At 41.1% G+C, this 21,846-nt stretch overlaps 1 protein-coding gene across 1 annotated transcript in view; it reads left to right on the top strand.

Moving 5' to 3' along the window:
* The window catches only part of THSD4 (thrombospondin type 1 domain containing 4), a 708,854-nt gene that overhangs the window by 266,381 nt on the left and 420,627 nt on the right, over positions 1 to 21,846 (top strand). Inside the window, exon 6 of the mRNA XM_083183802.1 lies at positions 319 to 421. Coding sequence (XP_083039928.1) covers positions 319 to 421 — 103 coding nt within the window. The remainder of the gene's footprint in view (positions 1 to 318; positions 422 to 21,846) is intronic.

Genomic DNA, 21,846 nt, shown 5'->3' on the forward strand with positions numbered 1-21,846 from the left:
AAATACAGGATGCCACCAATATGCATGCACAGTCTGCTGCATTGAACCGGTATGACCAGATTTTTTTTGTGGAGCCAAAAAATTCAGACAACATTAAATACCCTCAAATATCTGTAGTTCTGGGCTCTGGGGGATCAAGGGAAATCGCATCGTCAAAACCGTCCATAAATAAAATTGTGTATGCAACTTTAGTTTAAGATATAGGTATGTGGTGTAGAATAAATTCATTGTTTACAGATTACAAGTTATACATATGTATTGTGGAGATCATCATTAATTTTGAATTATAACCTCTTGCATGGCTATTTGTTTTCACAGCTGTGTCCTGGAAACAACAGAGGCACAAGAGAAGTGCAGTGCGCATCTTATAACAACAAACCCTTTATGGGCCGACTGTATGAATGGGAACCGTTCTCCGATGGTAAATTATTATTATTATTATTATTATTATTATTATTATAATTAGTCTAATACTATTACATGGTGATAGTAAATCTATTTTCTTCAGAACTAATATAATAAATTAAATATTTGTATCAAAACTTCATGCTGTATCACATATTTTGAAAGTTTTTTGAAAGTCAAATTTTATGTTCTACTAATGGACACTGTATAATACAATTAGTTAAGTAGTAAAACTGATACTCTCCAGGGTGCGAGTTACTTGGAAATATATATATGTCCTATGTGTATATACAACCACATATGAGATTGCTGCTGTTGGTATGCGGTCCCTGGGTCAACTATAATATATCTGTATTTGTCCATGTCAACCTAAAGCTTTTGTCGATCTTCTGTCAATGTAGACCTAGGGTATTTTGTGATGGCATTTTGCGATGGAACTACCATAGGTGTGCAGTGGTCAGCCTCATATAAAAGATATAGTCACAGGAGTTAGCTTGAAATCAAATAGGATGAGTCTTGTATTGGTATAACTTCTTTATGTAGAACTGGGATAGATAGATAGATAGATAGATAGATAGATAGATAGATAGATAGATAGATAGATAGATAGATAGATAGATAGATAGATAGATAGATAGATAGATAGAGAGAGAGAGAGATAGAATTCCTTTATTCGTCTCACAATGGAGAAATTTCAGTGTTGCAGCAAGGTTCAAGTACAGATAAGAGTAATAGCATAATAATAATAAGAACACACATAATAAGATAAGATCCAAACAATATAACTCAAGAATCTAGGAACATGCAGGTCTTCTTCAGACCATGACAGTTGTACATTCTGATTGCAGCCGGAAGGAAAGATCTGCGATATCTCTCTGTTGAGCATCTAGGGTGAAGCCACCTATCACTGAAAGTGCTACACAGATCTGTCAAAACGTTTTTGAGCGGGTGTGAAGCATTATCCAATAATGATGTCATCTTGCTGATCATTCTCCTCTCACCCACAATCTCTACAGAATCCAAAGGCATTCCTTGGACAGAACTGGCCTTCCTTACCAGTGTTTAGTCTCTTACTGTCGGCTGTTGAAACACTGGATCAATATAACATGACAAAACATGAATGAAACCCACAGCCTGTTGCATGTATTCCAACATGTTGACCATTCTTCATTGTCACCCTAGTCACTACCTATTGACTGCCAACCTAGACATTGTCTACCATTTATACCATAACCGTTGCTGTGATTGCTTACCGTATTCCTGCTAATGCAAATTTCAATATACAGTATCTTGTAAAAAGTATAAGGTACTAATATTTTGGTCAAAACAGTTCTGCTTGCAAACAATCCTCATATTAAACATTAAGTAGAAAGCACATTCATTTTCCTATATTCACTTGTGGTATCTATAATATATTACAAATGGATCGGAAATAAAGGCTACACTGCATCCAAGTTGCAAGAAGAAATAACCTTCTATTTTACATAATCAATTTTTAATGATGCTGTTCTTTGCCAGCTATTGTTTAAATGTCCAAGGCGATTTCATTTCTCTTCTCCTCTGGGACATGAAAAGCTGAGTTTAGATCCATCTGATTCATGTTTCTTTATATCCAATCCAAAATATAATGTCATGCTGCTTTTTAGACAAACATTAGGCTTTCTAATGAAAACATACTTGGATTTTGTATCCAGTTTACTTAGGAAAGATTACAGTTGTTAAAGTAATAATGTATGTGTACATAATTATGTCTTTTTAGATATGACTGATGAAGAAGAATGATACCTTATGCTCAGTCCAGGGTTTTTCCGGGTGCCTATGTTAGACACAGTGCTGCTGATTCCTGGGGACCTGAAGCCAGCACAAATGTTACATACATCTCTGCATGTATGTTTACAGATGTGTCCACTTATATTCTTGCTGTGGTGCATATGCACTCCCTGCAAGGACAGTGCAACATAGCGGGGCGCGTCTTTGCTCGCGCGTTCTCCTATGCCTTAGACATGTATGGGACCCATCAGCAATGCGAGCAAGCGCAGCATGCTGCACCTCATTTTCTTTGCGATCCGGCTGTAGCAGGCTGCTAACAGCAGCAAAGCTGTAACCGAACACATTATACCCCTGCACTTTGTAGTTAGTGCTGCACCCATTTCTGGTCCCGGTCACCAATGTTTGGCAGTGTTGCGGTGGTAGTTGGTGTGACTCCTCTATTTGAATGTTGCACTGCACTGCAGCCCCAGCTTTACAACTGCCACTGGTGAGAGTGCAGGAACAGAGCATTTTGTCCCTCCTGAAATGGGTTATGTTGGAAAGTATGTAATCTGGGGAAAACATATGTATCTCTTTATTTGAAACAATCTTATCTCCTTCTCCTGAAAACATAAGTATCACATTTTCAAGCTTTTGAGTGATAATTATGTTTATTAAATATCCCCATTAGCTTTTCTTGGCAGCGTTGGCGATCTAATAAAATATTTATTTATCTATTTGATTGAAAAGGAATCTGATATATGAAATGGTACTTGATCCTTGCCTGAATGTGAGCCAGGTTCAATATTGGGCATTGAATGTTATCAATATGAGTTCTTGTACACCTCTCAACATTAAAGCTCTACTTGGTGGGTCAGGAGTGTGACTGTGGAGTTATGGTCATACCCACTCTAGAATATTTTTGAAATGCATTTGTTTATAGTTGGGGAGCATACATCAATACTACACTCCCCAACTCACGCAAATCGCCTTGACCATGGGGCAGTTTCTTCATTTGAAGTTGTCCTGTCAAAAGTTGGGTAGTTGGGGGGTATTCCTTCTGAATCCTGGGAAAGATTCAATTTTTTCCTTTTATAGAAGACCTTAGGCACTGAAATATCTATCACAAGTTTAACCCTTTGAGTGCCAACATACTCTATCTGTGAGAGATGTACAAAATATCCACGAAATATGCCAGTGTCGCTCACATTTGTTATATAAATTCAAATAAAAAATGTTGTGTAAAAAAAAAATATATTTTCTATATAGGGTAAACATGGTCATTATGATGAATCAAAATGTTTGCTTAACAATTGGCAATGACAACTCCTCTGATAAAACATTATGTGCTATAAACTTTTACTAGTTACTTAATTTATTTGTATATACCCACCTGAAATGTTTACTAAATGTATTGCTTTTAGTTTTTGTACTTATCAGTTTTTATATTTGTATAATATGGCTGTTTGCATTACCATGGTTAGCACATACAGGCATGTCTCTGTATTGGCAAGCAATTGGATAGTGCTGCTGGTACAATTCGGTTGTACAATTTTGATTGGATACAATTAGCATACAATTTAATAGACAAATGTAACTAGAGAAGTAACAAGTAAGAGACCTTATCTCTGCTTCAATGCAGGTGGTTCAGTGGTGATGGGGTTACTTATTGCAGTTGTACAAGGATACTGGTGGGGGGATGGAGAATGGGGTTAACCCCAGTCCAGTTGGTTATTGGGTGTGTGGTGAAGGTGTCCCGCTGGTCTGAACCTGCTTTTTAGAGTTTCTGCAGTGAACAGGTATGGGGGCCCCAGTGTTGATGCACGGTGGTGCAGCAATCCAGAGGAGGAGGGGCTGGATGTCAGGGAGCCCGGTGCCTGTAGAGCAGCATTCCTAATATGGAGGGGGCTGGGTGTCGGGGAGCCAGGTGCTGGTGGAGCGGTGTTCCTGAGAAGGAGGGGCTGAATGTCCCCAAACGCCTTAGAGTAATCCATTGATATATACTATTTATCTACAATCACCATTGCCGGTAGTACACACATAACAACATCTGCATAAGAATCCAAATATTTACAGTCTCATTTGGTGCAGAGGATTATTTTGAAATCCATTATTATTATTATTTCTATTATTATTTATTTATTGATATGGTGCCAAGAAATGTCCATAGCACCATACATAGAGAATTGCAATAAGACAAACAAACCAAAAAAAATATAGAAGGTACAGTGAAATAATTATTAAAAAAAAATTATATATGGTTATTAACAGTAGCTTTTGTGACTCCGTGGCTGAGAAAGATGGGCGGAATGGAAAGAGTACACTGGAAAAATGGGTAATGCAACAAGAGACCCAAGAGGATGGGAGCCTCTACTTAGGAGTGACTACAGTCTAAATAGTTGGTGAAACAACTATAAGGTGAACTGGGTAGATGTAAGCAGGGGCACATTTATTTATAGAGAGCACTTATGCTATATTTGCCAAAAACATTTTTAGGTAGTTTGCCCTTAAGCGAGTGTATTACTTTGGTCAGCAGAACCATCTGTGCTACCCATTCACTTATAACAGTACATGGTTAACTGGATCCATTTTATTGAACTTATAGCCACATATTTATTGAAATTTAAATGCATATGTTATTACATTAGATCAAACCCGCGTTAATAACTTAATGTTATTAAATAGATCAAACCTGCTAAGAATTAATAATGAGAACTATAAATAGTACCAGTCAACTTGTCAATATATAAAAAAAAAACAATAACAAGATCATTATCAAGATTACTTTTTCATGAACTTCCAAACGAAGACTCATCAGGGACATTGGTGGTACTTATATGTTAGTTGGGCGCCCACTATAGTTAGTACGCTCATACCCCCACTATCCATGTCGGCATGGAGTTGATTTTATATAGTGTGGCAAGCAGGGGCGTAACTAAGTTTTTAGCGCCCCCCCGCCGGATGGTTTTTTGGCGCCCCCCTCGAACACCCCCCCCCCCCGCCGCCGCCCGCCACCCCCCACCTAACCTGACCCCCCCTTCTTACACTTACCTGTCCCCGCAGTCTGCATCTCGCCCGGCTCTCTGCCGGGACCTGCTTGACGTCACGGTCCCGGCCGGCTCCTGCTGCTGCAATGAAAACTGACTCTTAGAAAATGGCTGCCCCCATACTGCAGACAGAAAACTGTCTGCAGTATGGGGGCAGCCATTTTATAATAGTCAGTTTTCATTGCAGCAGGAGCCGTCCGGGACCGTGACGTCAGGCAGGTCCCGGCAGAGAGCCGGGCGAGACGAAGACCACAGGTAACTATACCTTCGAAGCCCCCCGGCGGCGCCCCCAATTTCTCTACGCCCCCCCGCCACCGCGGGGGCTGCGGAGGTATAGTTACGCCACTGGTGGCAAGCACAGTGTGCCACCGAGCCCGAAGCGTGGCAAGCATAGCGAGCCCCGCGAGGGGACACAGAAAATTAAGCAAATAGCTTAGTGGGTGCCCAACTAAACCGCATTGGTTTATTGCATGCAGCAAGTAGAAAGTCATAATATTTTTGATCTGTTAAAAGAAATCAGTGGCTTCGGCATTATAGTTTCATCAGTTGAGCCTGTAACATGGTATTGGACCATAAGAAACACCAACAATTCTAGAAGTTACAGAGTGGATTTATGAAGAAATTGTCACCAGCTAAACTTTGTGTACGGCCGAAGGTAAAGGTCCATACACACTGGGGAAAATCGCTGGGCTAATAAATGCTCACTGCATACACACTTAGCGGTTTTTGCTACCATACTTGGATTACATTGGATTTTCTAGGACATCCCACCCCCCACTAAAACTGCTTAACTGACAATGCTTATTCAGCCATTATTCAAATGCCATAGATCGTTTATCTCAGGGGTCCTCGTCCTCATGGGCTCCGGGACCCCATCAGACAATAAAAATAATTACAGGACCCCAGCAAGTTACTGCGGAAGATCATCATATCAGCAGACAGCACATACATGGCAGCATTGTAGAGGCACAAAATGATGGGAGGATTCTATAATAACAGAAAATTCAACAGATTTTTCAGACTCCTTGAATTACTAACTGAGATTAGAAAACTCATCAACCTGATGGTCAGCAACATTTTAGTCGTGACCCCATGCTGAGAAGGTCGGGATCCACTTTGGGGCCAGGACCCACAGTTTGAAAACTGCTGGTTTATCTTATTCTGGCAAGTCTCAGGAAGTGTGCGGGGAATATTACGCCCTGTAAAAATATTGGGTTAAATTGCCATCTAATGTTTTAATTTTTAGAATGATGCTGTAGTTTTGCCACATGACTCCTGTTGGATTAGGGATAACTGTTTAATAAACAAGTTACAGTATGTGCTGTAACTATGAAAGTGTCATTGAAGTGACATTTACAATTTATGGATCTTGTATTAAGAAGTATTAGGTTACTTTATCAACGCGCTAGTTTTGTCTAATTCCTGGCTATGCTATTAGTGAAATCATTCTTTCCAGAGCTTGGTGTTTTCTATTGATTTAAAATATCTCTGTGGCAAATTAACATTTATTAAAAACAACATTTGAAGTTTTACTGCCAGATGACATTTTTGTGCAGTGAAGCACATACTGATTCATTACACAACAATTTCATGAAAGTATGCTTTAAGGTTATCAGTGATTGTTGGAAATGTAAGAAGGGTCTAGATTCTTCTGCCACATGCTTTTGGTTTTATTAGAAAACTCCCAGGAAAGGCACTGGATAGGCTTTTGGATTACCAGTAGCACAATACATTAGGGCTCATTCACTGTAAAATACGGTACTTATGTATTTGCCGGGCGCCCAATTAGCATACGTACATAGGTGTAGCGAAATTGCATCGCATGGTACGTTTTTGCCATGCGATGCGATTTCACGCCGCCCTGTCAGTCAAAACTACAGAGGCACCAAGACAGAAGCTGCACGTGAGGAGGAGCAGTGTGGAGATCCGGAGCATCGTGTCCCTACTGTTTTGTAAGTACTTTTAATCTCTTTTTTTGGGGGCTTTGCAGGTGCTTGGATCCGGCACATGGGGGGGGGGGGATCATGTGCAGGGGTGGGGGTGATCATGTGCAGGGTGGGGGTGATCATGTGCAGGGGGGGGGGGTGATGGTGTGCAGGGGGGGGGGTGATGTGTAGGGTGGGGGAGATCATGTGCATGCATGTTCAGTGGGGGTGGGGTGATGGATTATGTGCAGTGGAACTTTTTTTTCCACCAGAACCCTGCACAGATCGCAATGATCTGTGCAGGGTTCTGGCTAATTCGCCCATCAGAACCTGGTCTGATTTTTGGGCGAATTATAGACACAGTTTATACAAATCGCATACCATTAAATATGCGATTTGTATACTTTTTAATGTGAAAACATCTGGATGCAATGTGCTGCAAAAAGCAGCCATCGCATTTCCAGTGTGTCCAATCTGTGTGCCAAAATCACACTTTTTTCACATTTTCACAGCTCATTAAATATGCAAAAATGGAAAAACATGCGATTTCGGCCGTTTTGCGAAAAAAATCACAAAAAACAAAAAACGCAAATCATAGAAAGTCACCCATCATTCCTAACTAACCCCAAGCCTAGGCTATTGATTAACAGAGTTTTTTTCTGCATGCATCTAATGAATCACTAAAAACCAGTTGGTTGAGATGGGAATGGACTAACAAAGTTTTTATATATGTTGTAAGTCTTGTCTGTCTATTGTTGGCCATAAAATTGTTATTTTTAATAAATTTATATATTATTCAACACAGCGCTGTACCATATTTCTTTTTTCCTATACGCCACAGGCCATTGCCCCCACCACCCAACTACCCATATGACCACCCTATGCACATTGCACCGGGTAATCCTCCGCCTCCCCATTCTTCTTTTTATGTGCCGGGGCCCTCTTTACCATCCACCACTGCCACTGAAACCACTACATTGTCTGGTGGTGTGTACTCACACACTTCCCCACACCAGAGGATGATGTTTTTAAAAAAAATAAAAAAAATTCAATTTGGATTCCTTTTTTAACTTAATTGCTTATAAAAATGCTCTTGATCTTCTCCTTGATTTGTTTGTTCAACGATAAATTTCTTTGCTAATTTTACCACAATTTTGGTTTGTAAAGCTCACAGTACGTACTTCTGAAAGTTGTGATGTCCGTACTTGCTGTTCTCCTTCACAAACCACTGTTCGACATTTCTGCATCTTCTTCCAAACCCATGGAAAGTTTGCAGCACTGTTTCGGAAGCTCTACTGTAATAATCAATCGCTGTATGCCTGATTCCAATTTGACTTGTGATAGTCCCTTCCCCAAAGGCAGTTTTTTCCTTGTATATTTTGATAAAACGAGACCTAAAAAAAAGTAACCAAAATTTAGAAATTTAAAAATGTGACGTTTCTTTTATTTTATTGACTGTTGTTGTAATTTGAAATGTATATAATACATATATATATAAAAATTCTTCCCTCAGATGCTGACGGTCAGTACTCGACGTCGGAATACCGACTGTTAAACTGCCCGACAGCCAGGATCCCAATTTACAGCGGCTACTCTCCCTCTTGGGATTCCATTACTCCCATAGAGGGAGAGTAGAATCTGTTCCTAAAACACACCCAGTATCCACGCCACCCCGTAGCGTGGTGGGCGCACAACAATAATACCATCGCTAATTCGTCACCATGACAACAATAATACCATACCAACAATAATACCATCACCATGGAAACACATTTGAACTGAAAGAACGATATGGCATATCAATATAACAACGTAACAATAATTATGCGGCTTTACATAATGCAATACAGTTATCTGAATCGGGCATATGATAAGTTTTCATTTAGACCTCTTGGAGATACAACATCAAGTTTAAATATCCATTTTGCCTCACACTGTAATAACTTTAATGAACGGTTGCCACCTCTAATTGACGGAGGGATCATATCAATGATGCGGTAACGTAGGCAATTTAAAGATGTTTTTTTTTCTACAAAATGCCTGGCCACTTTCTGCTCACTTGTGCCAGCAGTCAGTGCCTTGCATATAGCGGAGCGGTGGGCCGTCATCTTCTCTTTGAATTCCTTTTTCCCCACATATGATAATGCATTCACAGCGTCTTACCAGTGTCAGACCTCTGTTTGATAGGAGTATTCAATGATTTTTTTCTCCATGTGCAGCGAATCCTGTTTAGGATTCGCTGCACATTCGCAGGGTTTCGGAGGCCTGCAGCATTCGCTGCCAGCCCTCCCTGTCACCCTATTCAATGCAGCAGGGGCTTGCTGCCCCTGCTGGCGAATTTTAGCCCCTGCTGCGAATGCCGCAGGGAGCCGGGGGACGGAGGAAGGCAAGCCTCCCTGCCTGCCCCTGAATTTCTGTTGGGGAGAAGGAGGGCTTAAAGAGACACAGGCAGCAGAAGGAGAAGTCTCTCCGTCACTCACCATGTGCCGCTCCGTCCTGCAGCAGCAGCAGCAGCTCAGAGTCGCTGATGACGGAGAAGCCGCCACCCTCATTCTCATTCACCTGAGGTGCTGGTCGCTTATCCAGCCCAGCGGCAGGGGCGCCATCATCCCCGTCTGCCTGAGCTGCTGCTAGCTCTATGTTCTTATCGTTACTATCGGTGTAACTGTATCTATCCACCATCACCACTAGTGGCTTGCAGGGTGCTGCTGGGGTCGGAGCCGCTGCACTCACTGGTCCCGATTGTGCCTATGTAATGATCGGGACCAGTGTGCAGTGAATATATGAATATTAATGAGCGGCTCCGGCTCCCGGCCCCCTGCTGGCGAATGTGTAAAAAAAAAAAAAAAAAAAATATTGTTTAAAAAAAAATTAAAAATATTAAAAATATATTCATGTGCTGCAAGTATATGAATAAAAATAGCATGCCCTTTCATAGAAAAAAAAATCTGATTTTTCAACACCCAAAAAAAAATAAAAAACGCTTTAATTTAAAAGATCACATTACAGTTCACCTAAAAAAGATGACGAATGCTAAACGGAGAATTATGGCGAAAATCAATGGAGAAAGCAGTTCTCCATTTGAGCATTGAATACACTGTCGGCGAATTCCACTAAAAACCCCATTGAAAATCACAGGCGAATTGTGGAGAATCATTTACGGCGAATCGGCAGACATTCGTTGTTCATTTGTGGCGAATTGCTTCCATTGAATATGGCGAATTGTTTTTTCTAACAGAAAATTCGCCGTTAACCCAGCGAATTGCCAGATTCACTGAAAAAAACGGCGAATCTGAGGCATTGAATACTGGCCTAAATGTTTCTCTATCAGTATAGCATACTATTTAAAACATGTTATGAATTATAGGTGTGACCGAATGCACTTTAAAATCATTTTAAATTTAACAATATTGTTTTATTAAGCCGGTAGGGAGTCTGTTGTTTTTGTTGCAGTATATTATTTATATACTATGCTATATATTATTGTGCCAGTTTATATGCTGTGCTGCTTTGCTTATTTCTTCTGTGTTTGCTTTCCAAATCATATTGTTCAATTTAAACAAGCACTAAATTAAATGGACAGGCATGGCCAAAAGTTTTGAGCTGACCGAAATGTTGGTTTTCACAAAGTTTGCTGCGTCAGGTGTTTTTAGACCTTTTGTCAGATGCTACTATGGTATGCTGAAATAAAATTACAAGCGTTTATTTAGTGTTAAAGGCTTTTATTAACAATTACCTTAAGTCAGTGGTTCCCAAACTGTGTGCCGTGGCTCCCTGGGATGCCTTGGGACACTTGCAGGGGTGCCTTGGGGTGTTGGTTTAGAATTAATGCATATTCTTTATGGTAATTGTTATAGGCAAAACCAATTCTTAGAGCTGCCAATCCTTAACTATGACAAACTAACAACAAACAGAAGCGAATCATGGCTCTCCTCACATATTGAAACCTACGGATGACCTATAAAACACTATACTTAATTTAATTTTTTTCTAAAATTTCTCAATAAGAAATTTTATTCTTGGGGTACCATAAAAATTCTGATTCTCCAGGGTGCCATGACTCTAAAAACTTTGGGAACCACTTCCTTAAATGTATGCAGTGTTGACCCTTCTTTTTCAAGACCTCTGCAATTCACCCTGGCATGCTGTCAATCAACTTCTGGGCCACATACTGACCATTCATTCTTGCCTAATTAAGGCTTGGCATTTTGTAAGTATTTGTGGGCTTTTGTTTGTCCACCCACTTGGTGATTGATCACAAGGTCTCAATGGGATCAAGGTCTTGGGAGTTTCCTGGCCATGGATTCAATGTTTTGTTAGTTGAGCCACTTAGTTTGCAAGGTGCTCCATCATACTGGAAAAGGTATTGTTCATCACCAAACTGTTGGGAGAATTTGCTCTTGAAAAATGCATATTAAACAATCTGAAAGGGGATTCATCATAGAAAATGACTACCCCAGTCCTCAGCAGTCCAATCCCTGTACCTTTTGCAGAATATTAGTCTGTCCCTGATGTTTTTCCTATAGAGAATTGTTTTCTTGCTGCCCTTCTGGACACCATGCCATCCTTAAAAAAAAAAAAAGCCTTTGCCTCACTGTGCATGCAGATGCACTCACTCCTGCCTGCTACCATTCTCAATGCTCTGCATCAACATGGCTAAGGTACAAGCATAATGATAGAATGGGATGTAGACATGTTGGTGTGGCTAAAGTACTGCCTGGAGCAGCCTGACGTAATTGTTCGAACATCCAGGTGTAAGTTGCATTGGTGATGATGACTAAAGCGACCTTTGATTTAAAAATTGAGGCTTTTTAAATCAAAAGCCGCAATTACACCAATTTATGGAAAACTTGTCACCAAAAAACACAATCAATCTCTGTTTTACACAAATGAAGTTTGCTGCATGCTCTATTTTGGAAGGCTCCACATACATTTATAAGTGATATATTTATATTGAACTATTTCCAATTCGATTTGCACTCAGCAGAAATAAGGAAAAAACAACGAGTAAAGAGACCAACACACCACTTTTACATTTCTTAAAGCATTTATATATTCAAATCCAAAAACAGCATTGTGAATGTTAAAGGCAGCGTACTTCTCAATTTCTTAGAGGTGCTGCATGACCAGAAGATGCAGAGTACACCACGGACAGCCCAAAGCTGTTGTGCTGATCTCCTTACTAATGTCTTCTGCCATGCGCAGATCGAATTGGTAGTAGTTAAACCCCTTGAGTGGTATGCCTGGAAATTTTCCAGGCTCAGCTGCGTACCACAAATATGAAATAGGTGCGCACCAGTAGTGTCCAGGTGTGCACCACTGGCGCAGCACCTCTAGAGCCTTCTCCCCAATCAGCCCCCCAACCCTCCATCACCTGTGCTCCGGCAATCACACGCCGGAGCTCTTCTAACACCGCTCCCCCTGCCTGCTGCCATACTTTTCGTAGCAGTGACGTCAGCGGCAGGCTCTGGGATGTTCGGGGGGACTCGGGAGTGCTCAGGCACCCGAGTCCTCCCGAGCCGCCGTGAATATCCCCCAGCCTGCCGCCGACATCACTGCTGAATGTGACAGGCCGGCGTCCGGATAAGGCAGCGGGGACACTAGCGGCAGCGGCAGAGGAGTTGCCGCTGGTTGTGAAGGAATTAAAAAGCATTGTGACCTCCACATTTTATTTAGTACAATGTCCATCAATTAGGCAAGGCTTTTATGAATGAAATGTAAATACAGTATGGTTCATTAAGATGGTTCAAAAGCAACAGTGTGTAAGGCTATGGATTTTGTATTTTTTACCATACACATTACCATTTGTGTCCACATTTCCTTGAATGTTTATACAAAAAATTGCAATACATTATGTTTATTTCCAAAAATATGCAGTATTTTGGTTGTATATGTTCCTCTTTTTAATAACTTTTAGTTTAAGTTTTTTTTTTAGAATTTAGTTTTATTTAACTAAAGCTTTATCCATCTGTGCCATGTAAGTATAATCTAATAGTAACAGCCTAGATATTGTCCTTAAAGTAGCACATTAAATGGCCTAGATACTATTCAGGAAACATTACGCAACCTAAGTGATATATGTAGAAACAAATTTTACAAAGTGAAAATGGAACTCTAAGCTGGAGTTGTGCTGTGTCCAAAAAACTGATGTCATAATCAAGACGGATAGTCATTGTGAGTTTTTTCCTCTGAAATAAACTAAAAAATGTTTTCCCTAATGGTTGTGTTATAGTGCAAGTTGAGTATTTCATTACTGTTAATATTGTATTTGTTTATTTTTAAGACCTGGAATAAACATTTTATTTTTCAAACATATAATGATAGTTCTGAAATCAATTTGGAGAATGAGTGTGTAAATGAAACATTTTAATAAGGAAAAGTCACACAAAAACAGGGTAATAGAGTGTTATCCTTCAGTACATTAGTCAGTAGATGGCTTCAGTACCAAATAACAGCAAAACGTATTTAGAACATTTTAATATAAATTCCATACAAGTTCTAAGCTTTTGTGTCCGCATGTTGAAGTGATGCCTTATACCTAGTTGTAAGATTGGGAGATGTAACAGCATTAAGCTGTGTACACACGGTGCAATTTTGGCTTACGATTTTGACTACATAGTCAAAATCACAAAGCAAGATCGTAAAAATCACACAGCCGCATGCAATACCGACATGCGGCCCCATGGCGTCCGTATCGGTTGGCTAAATAGACTGTGCAGGGAAATCTATCTTGACTGTCGCCTGTACAATGTATTTGGCCTAGTGCCGAATAGCAAGATACTGTAGTGTAAATCCTGCAGTTAACCAAAATTGAATAGTTAAAATTGGCCTTTAGCCTAAATCTCACCATGTGTACATACCATTTGTGCACTAATTTTTCATATAAAGATGCCTCTCAGATAGCTCCGGGGCTTGCCAGAATGCCCCCGCTGGTGAGATGATGCTCCATCTGACTGGGACACGCGGCTGGTGGCGGGTGACGTGAACCCTGCCCATCTCCACTTCAGGAGATGTGAAGGGTTAGGGGAGGTGTGGGCGCTCGGCTGGGACCAGCGGCAAGGCAGCGGGGAGATCCATTGGAAGGTGAGGCGCACGCTTTCCAGTATGGTGGCTGGCGGTTGGAAATCCGACCTCCAGACCCCCGCTAAACGAAGCGGGCTCCATCTGTAGATTACCTATGAAACCAGACAAGCATGTTGTTATTTGCTGTATTATTTAGTAAACATCTGGGTACAGATCATGTGCTAGATTTATGTGGTCTTCCTTGTTACACCATGCTCTGCTACATCCCTTTCCCTTTGGCATTTTGTACTGGTATACCGACCCCTTTGACCCAGATTTTGTATCTTGTAGTCTGCCGGTTGTGATTTCTGTCCTGCACTAGACACTGTGGGCCAAATGTATTAAGCCTTAACGAGTGATAAAGTGGGGAGTAACTGTCATGTTACAGTATTTGTTTGAGAAATGACAGGAGCTGATTGGCTGGTTGTTTATCACTCTTTATCACTCTTTACTGTATCACTTGTTAAGGTTTTATACATTTGGCCCTGAGCTTGGACTGGGATTCTGCACATCAGAGCATGCACATGCCAGGTGCCTGGTAGGCTGTTCTTGTAATCAGTTACATTACCTGAACCATAGGAATGCATTAGATAATTTTCTGCCCCCATAGTAGTGCCCTAGTTTTTTCTGAACTATCATAATTCCCTAGTTTACATGATGTCACATTGTAGTGCTGACAGTAAACATTGTCATACGGTACCCCTAGTTCACATTATGACATACAGTATTTCCCAGTTCCTATTATGCCACATTAAAGTGCTCAAATTCTTATTATGTAACATTATAGTACCTCCACATTTAAATGGTCAGATCAGATTACAACAGATTATAGTGCCCTCCAGTTTACGTTATGCCACAATACAGTGCACTCTTACCATTATAATATCCAGTATACCCTCCTCTTACTGAAAACACAATTCAGGCTGGGTAATGGATCAGAACCAACTGCTTAGCAGGCAAATCTGGGAAACTGGTGTGCAACTACATATCATGGGTCCAGGCCCCACTAAACCTATGGGTCCCATAGAAATGGCAATTCATGCACCCACTATAGTCGCACCCATGGACCCTGCAAGATTCTCAAATATAGGACATTCCCTTGGTACCACCTATCAACCAATGCCCTTCTGAGAAGGAGGGTATACTAGATATGCACGGCAGTGTTAACTGAGCTTTTTTCTCTTTCCTGAGGTGCCCAAGCAGGTCTAGATTAACAATGGGGCACAAGGGACTACACATAAAACACATACACACATACACAAGGGACTACACATAAAAATAATGCCCATCATCATGGCACACTGTTGAATCATATGTGTTTAATTTTGGATTTTTATTTTAGTCTCAAAATGATACAAATTATCTTTTACATTAGACACTGGTCTTTGGATCATTTCGAGCCCCATGATCTTAATTTTGCCCTTATTGGACCTGACACTACAATTCACTACCTTTCAAAAACTCATGGAGGGGGTGTGAGGGCGTTGCGACTGCACTGTGCTGGACAGCATGTGGGGCTGTACCAGCTATACCTGCCTTCAACTGAATGCCACCCCCTCCTCCAGCTCAGGTCTTCTGCACTGCATGGGGAGAAATACTGTATCTTCTCCGCTTGTGCCATAGGAGCTCATGGGAACATTTTAGCCACTGTAAAGTGTAGATAAAATGCATAAAGGTGCATGAAAAGAGTAAAATGTAATTGAGGTTCCTACTAAAAACATATTACTGTTATAACATATATAAAAATAAAATAGGATTTGAAACCTAGTAAAGATGTGTTACTGATTAAGAGTTATCAAGAGCATTGGAACGTAACGCGTGGAGACACTGCTATTCAGTCATAAACACTTATTGGCAATGACTAGCTAAAAACATTAATCCATTCTCATTTATCATTAGAGATAAAATTTCCTTTCTAAAAACAGCTCCTTTATGTGTGCCAGCTGCTCCTTGTCTATATATCTTAAACACTTTAGGCGATGACAGTGTAATCTAACAAAAGCTGTGTCTTGAATCATGTAGAAATTGTAGTCATTGCTCAGTAGTGTGACAAAGAGTTTCCGCACCAAGGGCAAAAGAAGCCACACCCCCCCCCCCCCCCCCCACACACACACACACACACACACACAGCATTACATCCTTTGTATTGTACCCATGACTTTCTCTGCATTTGTAGAACCTAAGCACTGAGGGCAAGATGTATAAAGCAGTGATAAGGGAGGAGAAATAAACCAGAGGAGAAATGGCAACCTTGCAACCAATCAGCTGCTCTGTATAATGTTATATTATGCAAACTATAGATGTTACTTCAGTGCTGATTGGTTGCCATTGTCCACTTCTCCTCTGGCTCATTTATCCTCCATTATCACTGCTTCATACATCTACCCCTCAACACTAATTTGAGCTGCCGTGGAAAAAATATCAGTGTCAGTCATTTGTAGTAGAACTGGAATGCTTATATTTAATTAAGGTTCTGTACCTCTAAGTAATTATAAGGCAGCTACTGTACCTCTTCTGTTTTACCCAAGTTCAGATTTAGACTGCCTAGATTTAGGAGAGGCATTCTGATCAATTATTATAAGTGCAAAGGTAATACGAAAGGCCTGTGTTTCCACACAGCCTTCCTGGCATCGCAGCCCATATTTTCGTGGGCAACAAGAAGAAAAGAAAAAGCAGCGCTGACCGGTGGATAAAATTAATATGCAGTTAGGATCAATATAAAACCATAATAAATTGGACTGATTTAACATTAAAAACATGTTCATTTTATTGATATAATATGTAGCCATTTGGGGATATTCTGGTATATAGGGTATAGGTGGAGCCTCACATATGGAAATTGATGTAGCTGTCCGTTCCTATTATGCCTCAGAGGACCAAATAAAGTGCATTGCTAAAAATAGGGATTGATGTTACTGTCCACTTTAGTTGAAGACCATGGTGTTTCTTATACCTCCCAGGGACTCAAGGCCTGGATGGAATGTGCCGAGTCACCGTCCTGAACTAGGGGAGTACACTGCATCTGTGGTCAAACAGAGTGGTTTGGAAGTCCTTAGATGTAGGTTGTGAAGGTCCAAGTGGAATCTGAGGCTTGTCTGGATCAGTTCATAAAGTGCTAAATGGGCAGAAAAGCTGACGCGTTTCACTGTCTCAGCGGCTTTATCAAAGATGTTCATGCATTCTATCTGTAGGGTTTATATACCGGATAGACAGGAAATGGGTAGGTCAACTGAAAAACAAGGTACACATAATCAGTCCAATCTATATAAAAAGTAGAAGGAGGAGGCAGAATCTATAGTTAGGAGTTTAATTATATTATAACAGAATTGAATATCATGAAAAACATTTAAAAAGAAGAAATATAGTTCACTGCTTAAGTTCATTCATTGGTGGGTAATGGTCACATGTCATGGGATATGAACAATTTTCATTGGTCAATGACTCTATCTAAAGGAACTAATCGCTAATTGGCTGAATGATGCTCTGAATATAGACATAGCCTAAGTAAGTGGGGCGCTTCTACATTCGGCTGTAAATCACGGAAGAGGGGCATCTCCACAGCAAGAGGCATATATTTTCGTGGGCCAGCTGAGTGGCGCTTACACAGCTGGCCATTTATGATGGATGTTGTTCCTTCAGATGGGATGGATGAAAATACAATGCCATCTCTGAATCAGGCCCACTGATTAAAAGTTAATAGCAATATAAAACTCTGGACAGTGTGCACACACACACACACTGATATTGTTTAATCTTACAGACCAGCAATCTCATGGGTGTCGGATGATCTCCCAACAGTTGGGATTCTGAAGGTCAGTAGATCGACATCGGAATACCGACTGTTAAAGCCTGATTGTAGGAAGCCCAATTTACTGCGGCTATTCTTCCTTGTGGGCATCCACAACTCCCATAGAGGGAGAATAGAACTTGAGGGGAAGTGCAGCAAGTCACCGAGCCCACAAGGGGCTTTGATGTGCTCAACCCCCTGTCAGAGTACCGACGGTTGGGATTACAACGTTGGTCTAATGACAGATGGAATCCCGACTGTTGGACCCCCATACCGCTCCCAATCTCATTTAAACATCTAAACATCTACAGTAAAATCTATATTTAAAATTTCTCAGCAATTCAAGCCCTCTTTACATGAGGTGGGAGAATTCTTTTGACTATAAATCAGATTTTTTTTTTTACTTTTATTAGATTGTATCCAGAATGACAGAAGTGACACATTCCTTACAAGACGCATTGGCTACACGAGCTGTTTAAAGTCACTTTATACATTGACTATAGTTGAGGAGCCATCGAATCCAATATTTTTATGTATCCTTATAGTCTCTTTATATTGAAGAAGTGACGCATAGGAAAAAGAGAACTAATGTGTTTTAAAGCATATTTATTATTCTTTAATTTCTTAAACCACATAGAAAATGCATGTGGATCTCAAGAATGCATTCAATCTGCAAGGCAGTCCCCAGTATATTTCATGCCTGGATTATGGATTATTAGATAGACTGTGTCTGTATAGAGAGTCAATACTGAAGGTCCACCACTATTGGTCCACATGAAAAAGGCCTACATGCACTAGGTCAACATTGACAAAAGGCTGACATTGTTAAAAGGTCGAAACAAGCAAAAGGTCAACATGAAAAAGCAAACGTGAAAAGGTTACCATGAGTTTTTCACATTTTTTTTTTAAATGTCGATACTGATCCCCATGGCATGCTGCACTCCCCAAGCTTCAGGCCCGGTGCCTCGCTTTGCTCGGCACACTTTACCATGCCTTTGTTTGAAATCATCATGGATGGTAAACTGTTAAAAAGACCAAAACATTTTTTAAAGAAAATTGTGCAAAATTCATGTTGATCTTTTCTTGTGCCAACATTTTCCCTGTCCATCTTTATCTTGTATCAACATTTTGCCTGTGTCGTAGACCTTTTGGTTTGAACCAATTGACACTGCAGATCTATCATCCGGATCCAGCCTTTACCCTATTGCACAAGTCATAACAAATGAAGGCAATATTAAATGCTTTAGTAGATTCATGAAATCATGTAATGTGAGCTTTAGAAGTTCTGCAGTAACTGCAATGAACCATGTGCTTGTAATTCAGATTCAAACCATAAAATAGAGAGCTTTTGGGATACAATCTTTAGTAACAAGTGATGGACAATTTCCAGAAAGCTGTTCAACAAACACTATTTCTTAATATATCATTTAAAAAAAAAAAAAACATGACATTCTTTGGAAATCAACATAATTCTGTGAAGGGAACAATTGACTGTAACTTTTGTCTGCTGCAATGAAGTTGGAGGTGGTAAATAAGGTAAGGCAGTGGGAGAATTCTTTTAAGGTTCAATTTGAAGAATTTGCATAATAACCACCATTTCTTCATGATTTGTTTAAAAAAGGCACATCAACCAATAAAGTACAAGTTTTATTAGCATCTAAGGAAAAAAAGGCTCCAGTTGTCACAAAATTACCAAGAAATAAAAAAATAAGTTTATATATCTATAAGAACTTGGACCACTAATATCAATGCTTTCAGTGTGCCCATTAAAACAAATGGGCACATTGAAATAAAGGTGAAAAACTATTTGGAAACCTTTCTTCAAATGTTAAGTGACTAGTCCTTTTTTTTTTTTTAACGGATGTGTTTGGCCAGTTTAATGTATTATTACTTTTTTGTTCATTAAGTGGTAACCGTACTAAGATGGGAGTTCTATTGAAGATGGGATGTTGTTCATAGCAACCAATCAGATTCTATCTATTGTCTTCTAAATGATGCTAAACAAATAATAATAAGAATCTTAATTGTTGCTACAGGCAATATCCCATCTTCAATAAAACTCCCATCTTAGTAAATGTATCCTGAAATCTTCCATTATTTATTTCATTTACTGACATTTTGATTATGCTGAATACTGAAACCTTTCTACTATTTCAATAATATAATTGCAATAAAAGCTTTAAATATTATGTATACATGATGTGCAGGGAGGCGAGTCGGGTGGGGGCGCACCGGTGCCGGGGGGGGGGGGTGTACCTGTCCTGCGGCTGTGTATATAAAGCTTGCGGCAGCAGCGGGGGGTCCCTGCAGTCAAGAAATAACGAGCGCTATCCGCCTGGCTACGCGGAAGCGCTTCTGTTGTGAAAACACTGGCCGCACGGCGCACGCTGATTGGCTGAATCTCAGCCAATCAGCGTGCGGCCAGTGTTTCCACAACAGAAGCGCTTCCGCGTAGCCAGGCGGATAGCGCTCGTTATTTCTTGACTGCAGGGACCCCCCGCTGCCGCCGCAAGCTTTATATACACAGCCACAGGACAGGTACCCCCGGGGCACGGGGGGGGGGGGGGGGGCGAAATGCCGCCCTCCAGTGGCCGGCGCCCTAGGCAAATGCCTAGATTTGCCTAGTGATGGCGCCGGCCCTGATGATGTGCTAACACAGTAGTTTGATTAAGGCTTTGTTGTGATAATAAATAAAGAACACTGCATGAGCACTGCCTTCAAAGCAGGATCACTAGGAATTAACTTAGTAACTTCAAAAGGGTAACTGGAGGACATGACAAAAAAAAAAAATATATATATATATATATAATCTCATCTATATATATTTTTCGGTACTCTTTACCTAGAACGGCGCCCATCGCGACCATCGTATGCACTAAAAAAAAGGGTGCGATGCGATGCCCGCGATGGCCGCGATTTCCCATAGGGATCAATGTTAAAAGTCAGATTGGACGCGATTTTAGTGTTCAATGCCTCAATGCCCGCGATTTTTCCATAGGAAACAATGTTAAATGGGCCACAGAGGCCAAATAGTCACCCTAAAGTCTGAAATGGCCCCCACAATTGTTAACGCCACCCCACGATCAACGTCAACCCGAAGCGTGGCGAGCGCAGCGAGCCCGCGAGGGGCGGCGGTACGCGTCCTCCGACCTTTTCATACCCCCACTATCCACGTCGGCGTGGAGTTGAGAATAGAATAGTGTGGCGAGCGCAGCGAGCCACCGAGCCCGAAGCGTGGCGAGCGGACGCGGATACCTTCACAGGTAAACGCGTCCCTTCGCGGGCTTCACAGGTATCCGCGTCCCCTCGCGGGGCTCGCTGCGCTCGCCATGCTTCGGGCTCAGTGGCTCGCTGCGCTCGCCACACTATTCTATTCTCAACTCCACGCCGACGTGGATAGTGGGGGTATGAAAAGGTCGGAGGACGCGTACCGCCGCCCCTCGCGGGCTCGCTGCGCTCGCCACGCTTCGGGTTTGCGTTGATCGTGGGGTGACGTTAAAAATTGTGGGGGCCATTTAAGACTTCAGGGGGACTATTAGGGCTCTGTGGCCCATTTAACATTGTTTCCTATGTAAAAATCGCGGCCATTGAGGCATTTAACACTAAAAACGCGTCCAATCTGACTTTTAAAATTGATCCCTATGGGAAAATCGCGGGCATCGCGTCGCACCCGTTTTTTTATGTGCATATGATGACCGCGATGCCCGCGATTTTTTCCCCGCGATGCCAATCGCGGGCGCCGTTCTAGGTAAAGAGTACCTATTTGTCTAGTGTGCATGAGTCTGTGAAACACTGCCATCTGCCAGCAGAGAGGGAAATTACATCTCTTTCTCACACATGCACAAATACAGAAGGTAGCAGACTAGCTTTC

Source organism: Crinia signifera, chromosome 4 (genome assembly GCF_055691185.1).
Source record: "Crinia signifera chromosome 4, ASM5569118v1, whole genome shotgun sequence".
Lineage (NCBI taxonomy): Eukaryota > Metazoa > Chordata > Amphibia > Anura > Myobatrachidae > Crinia > Crinia signifera.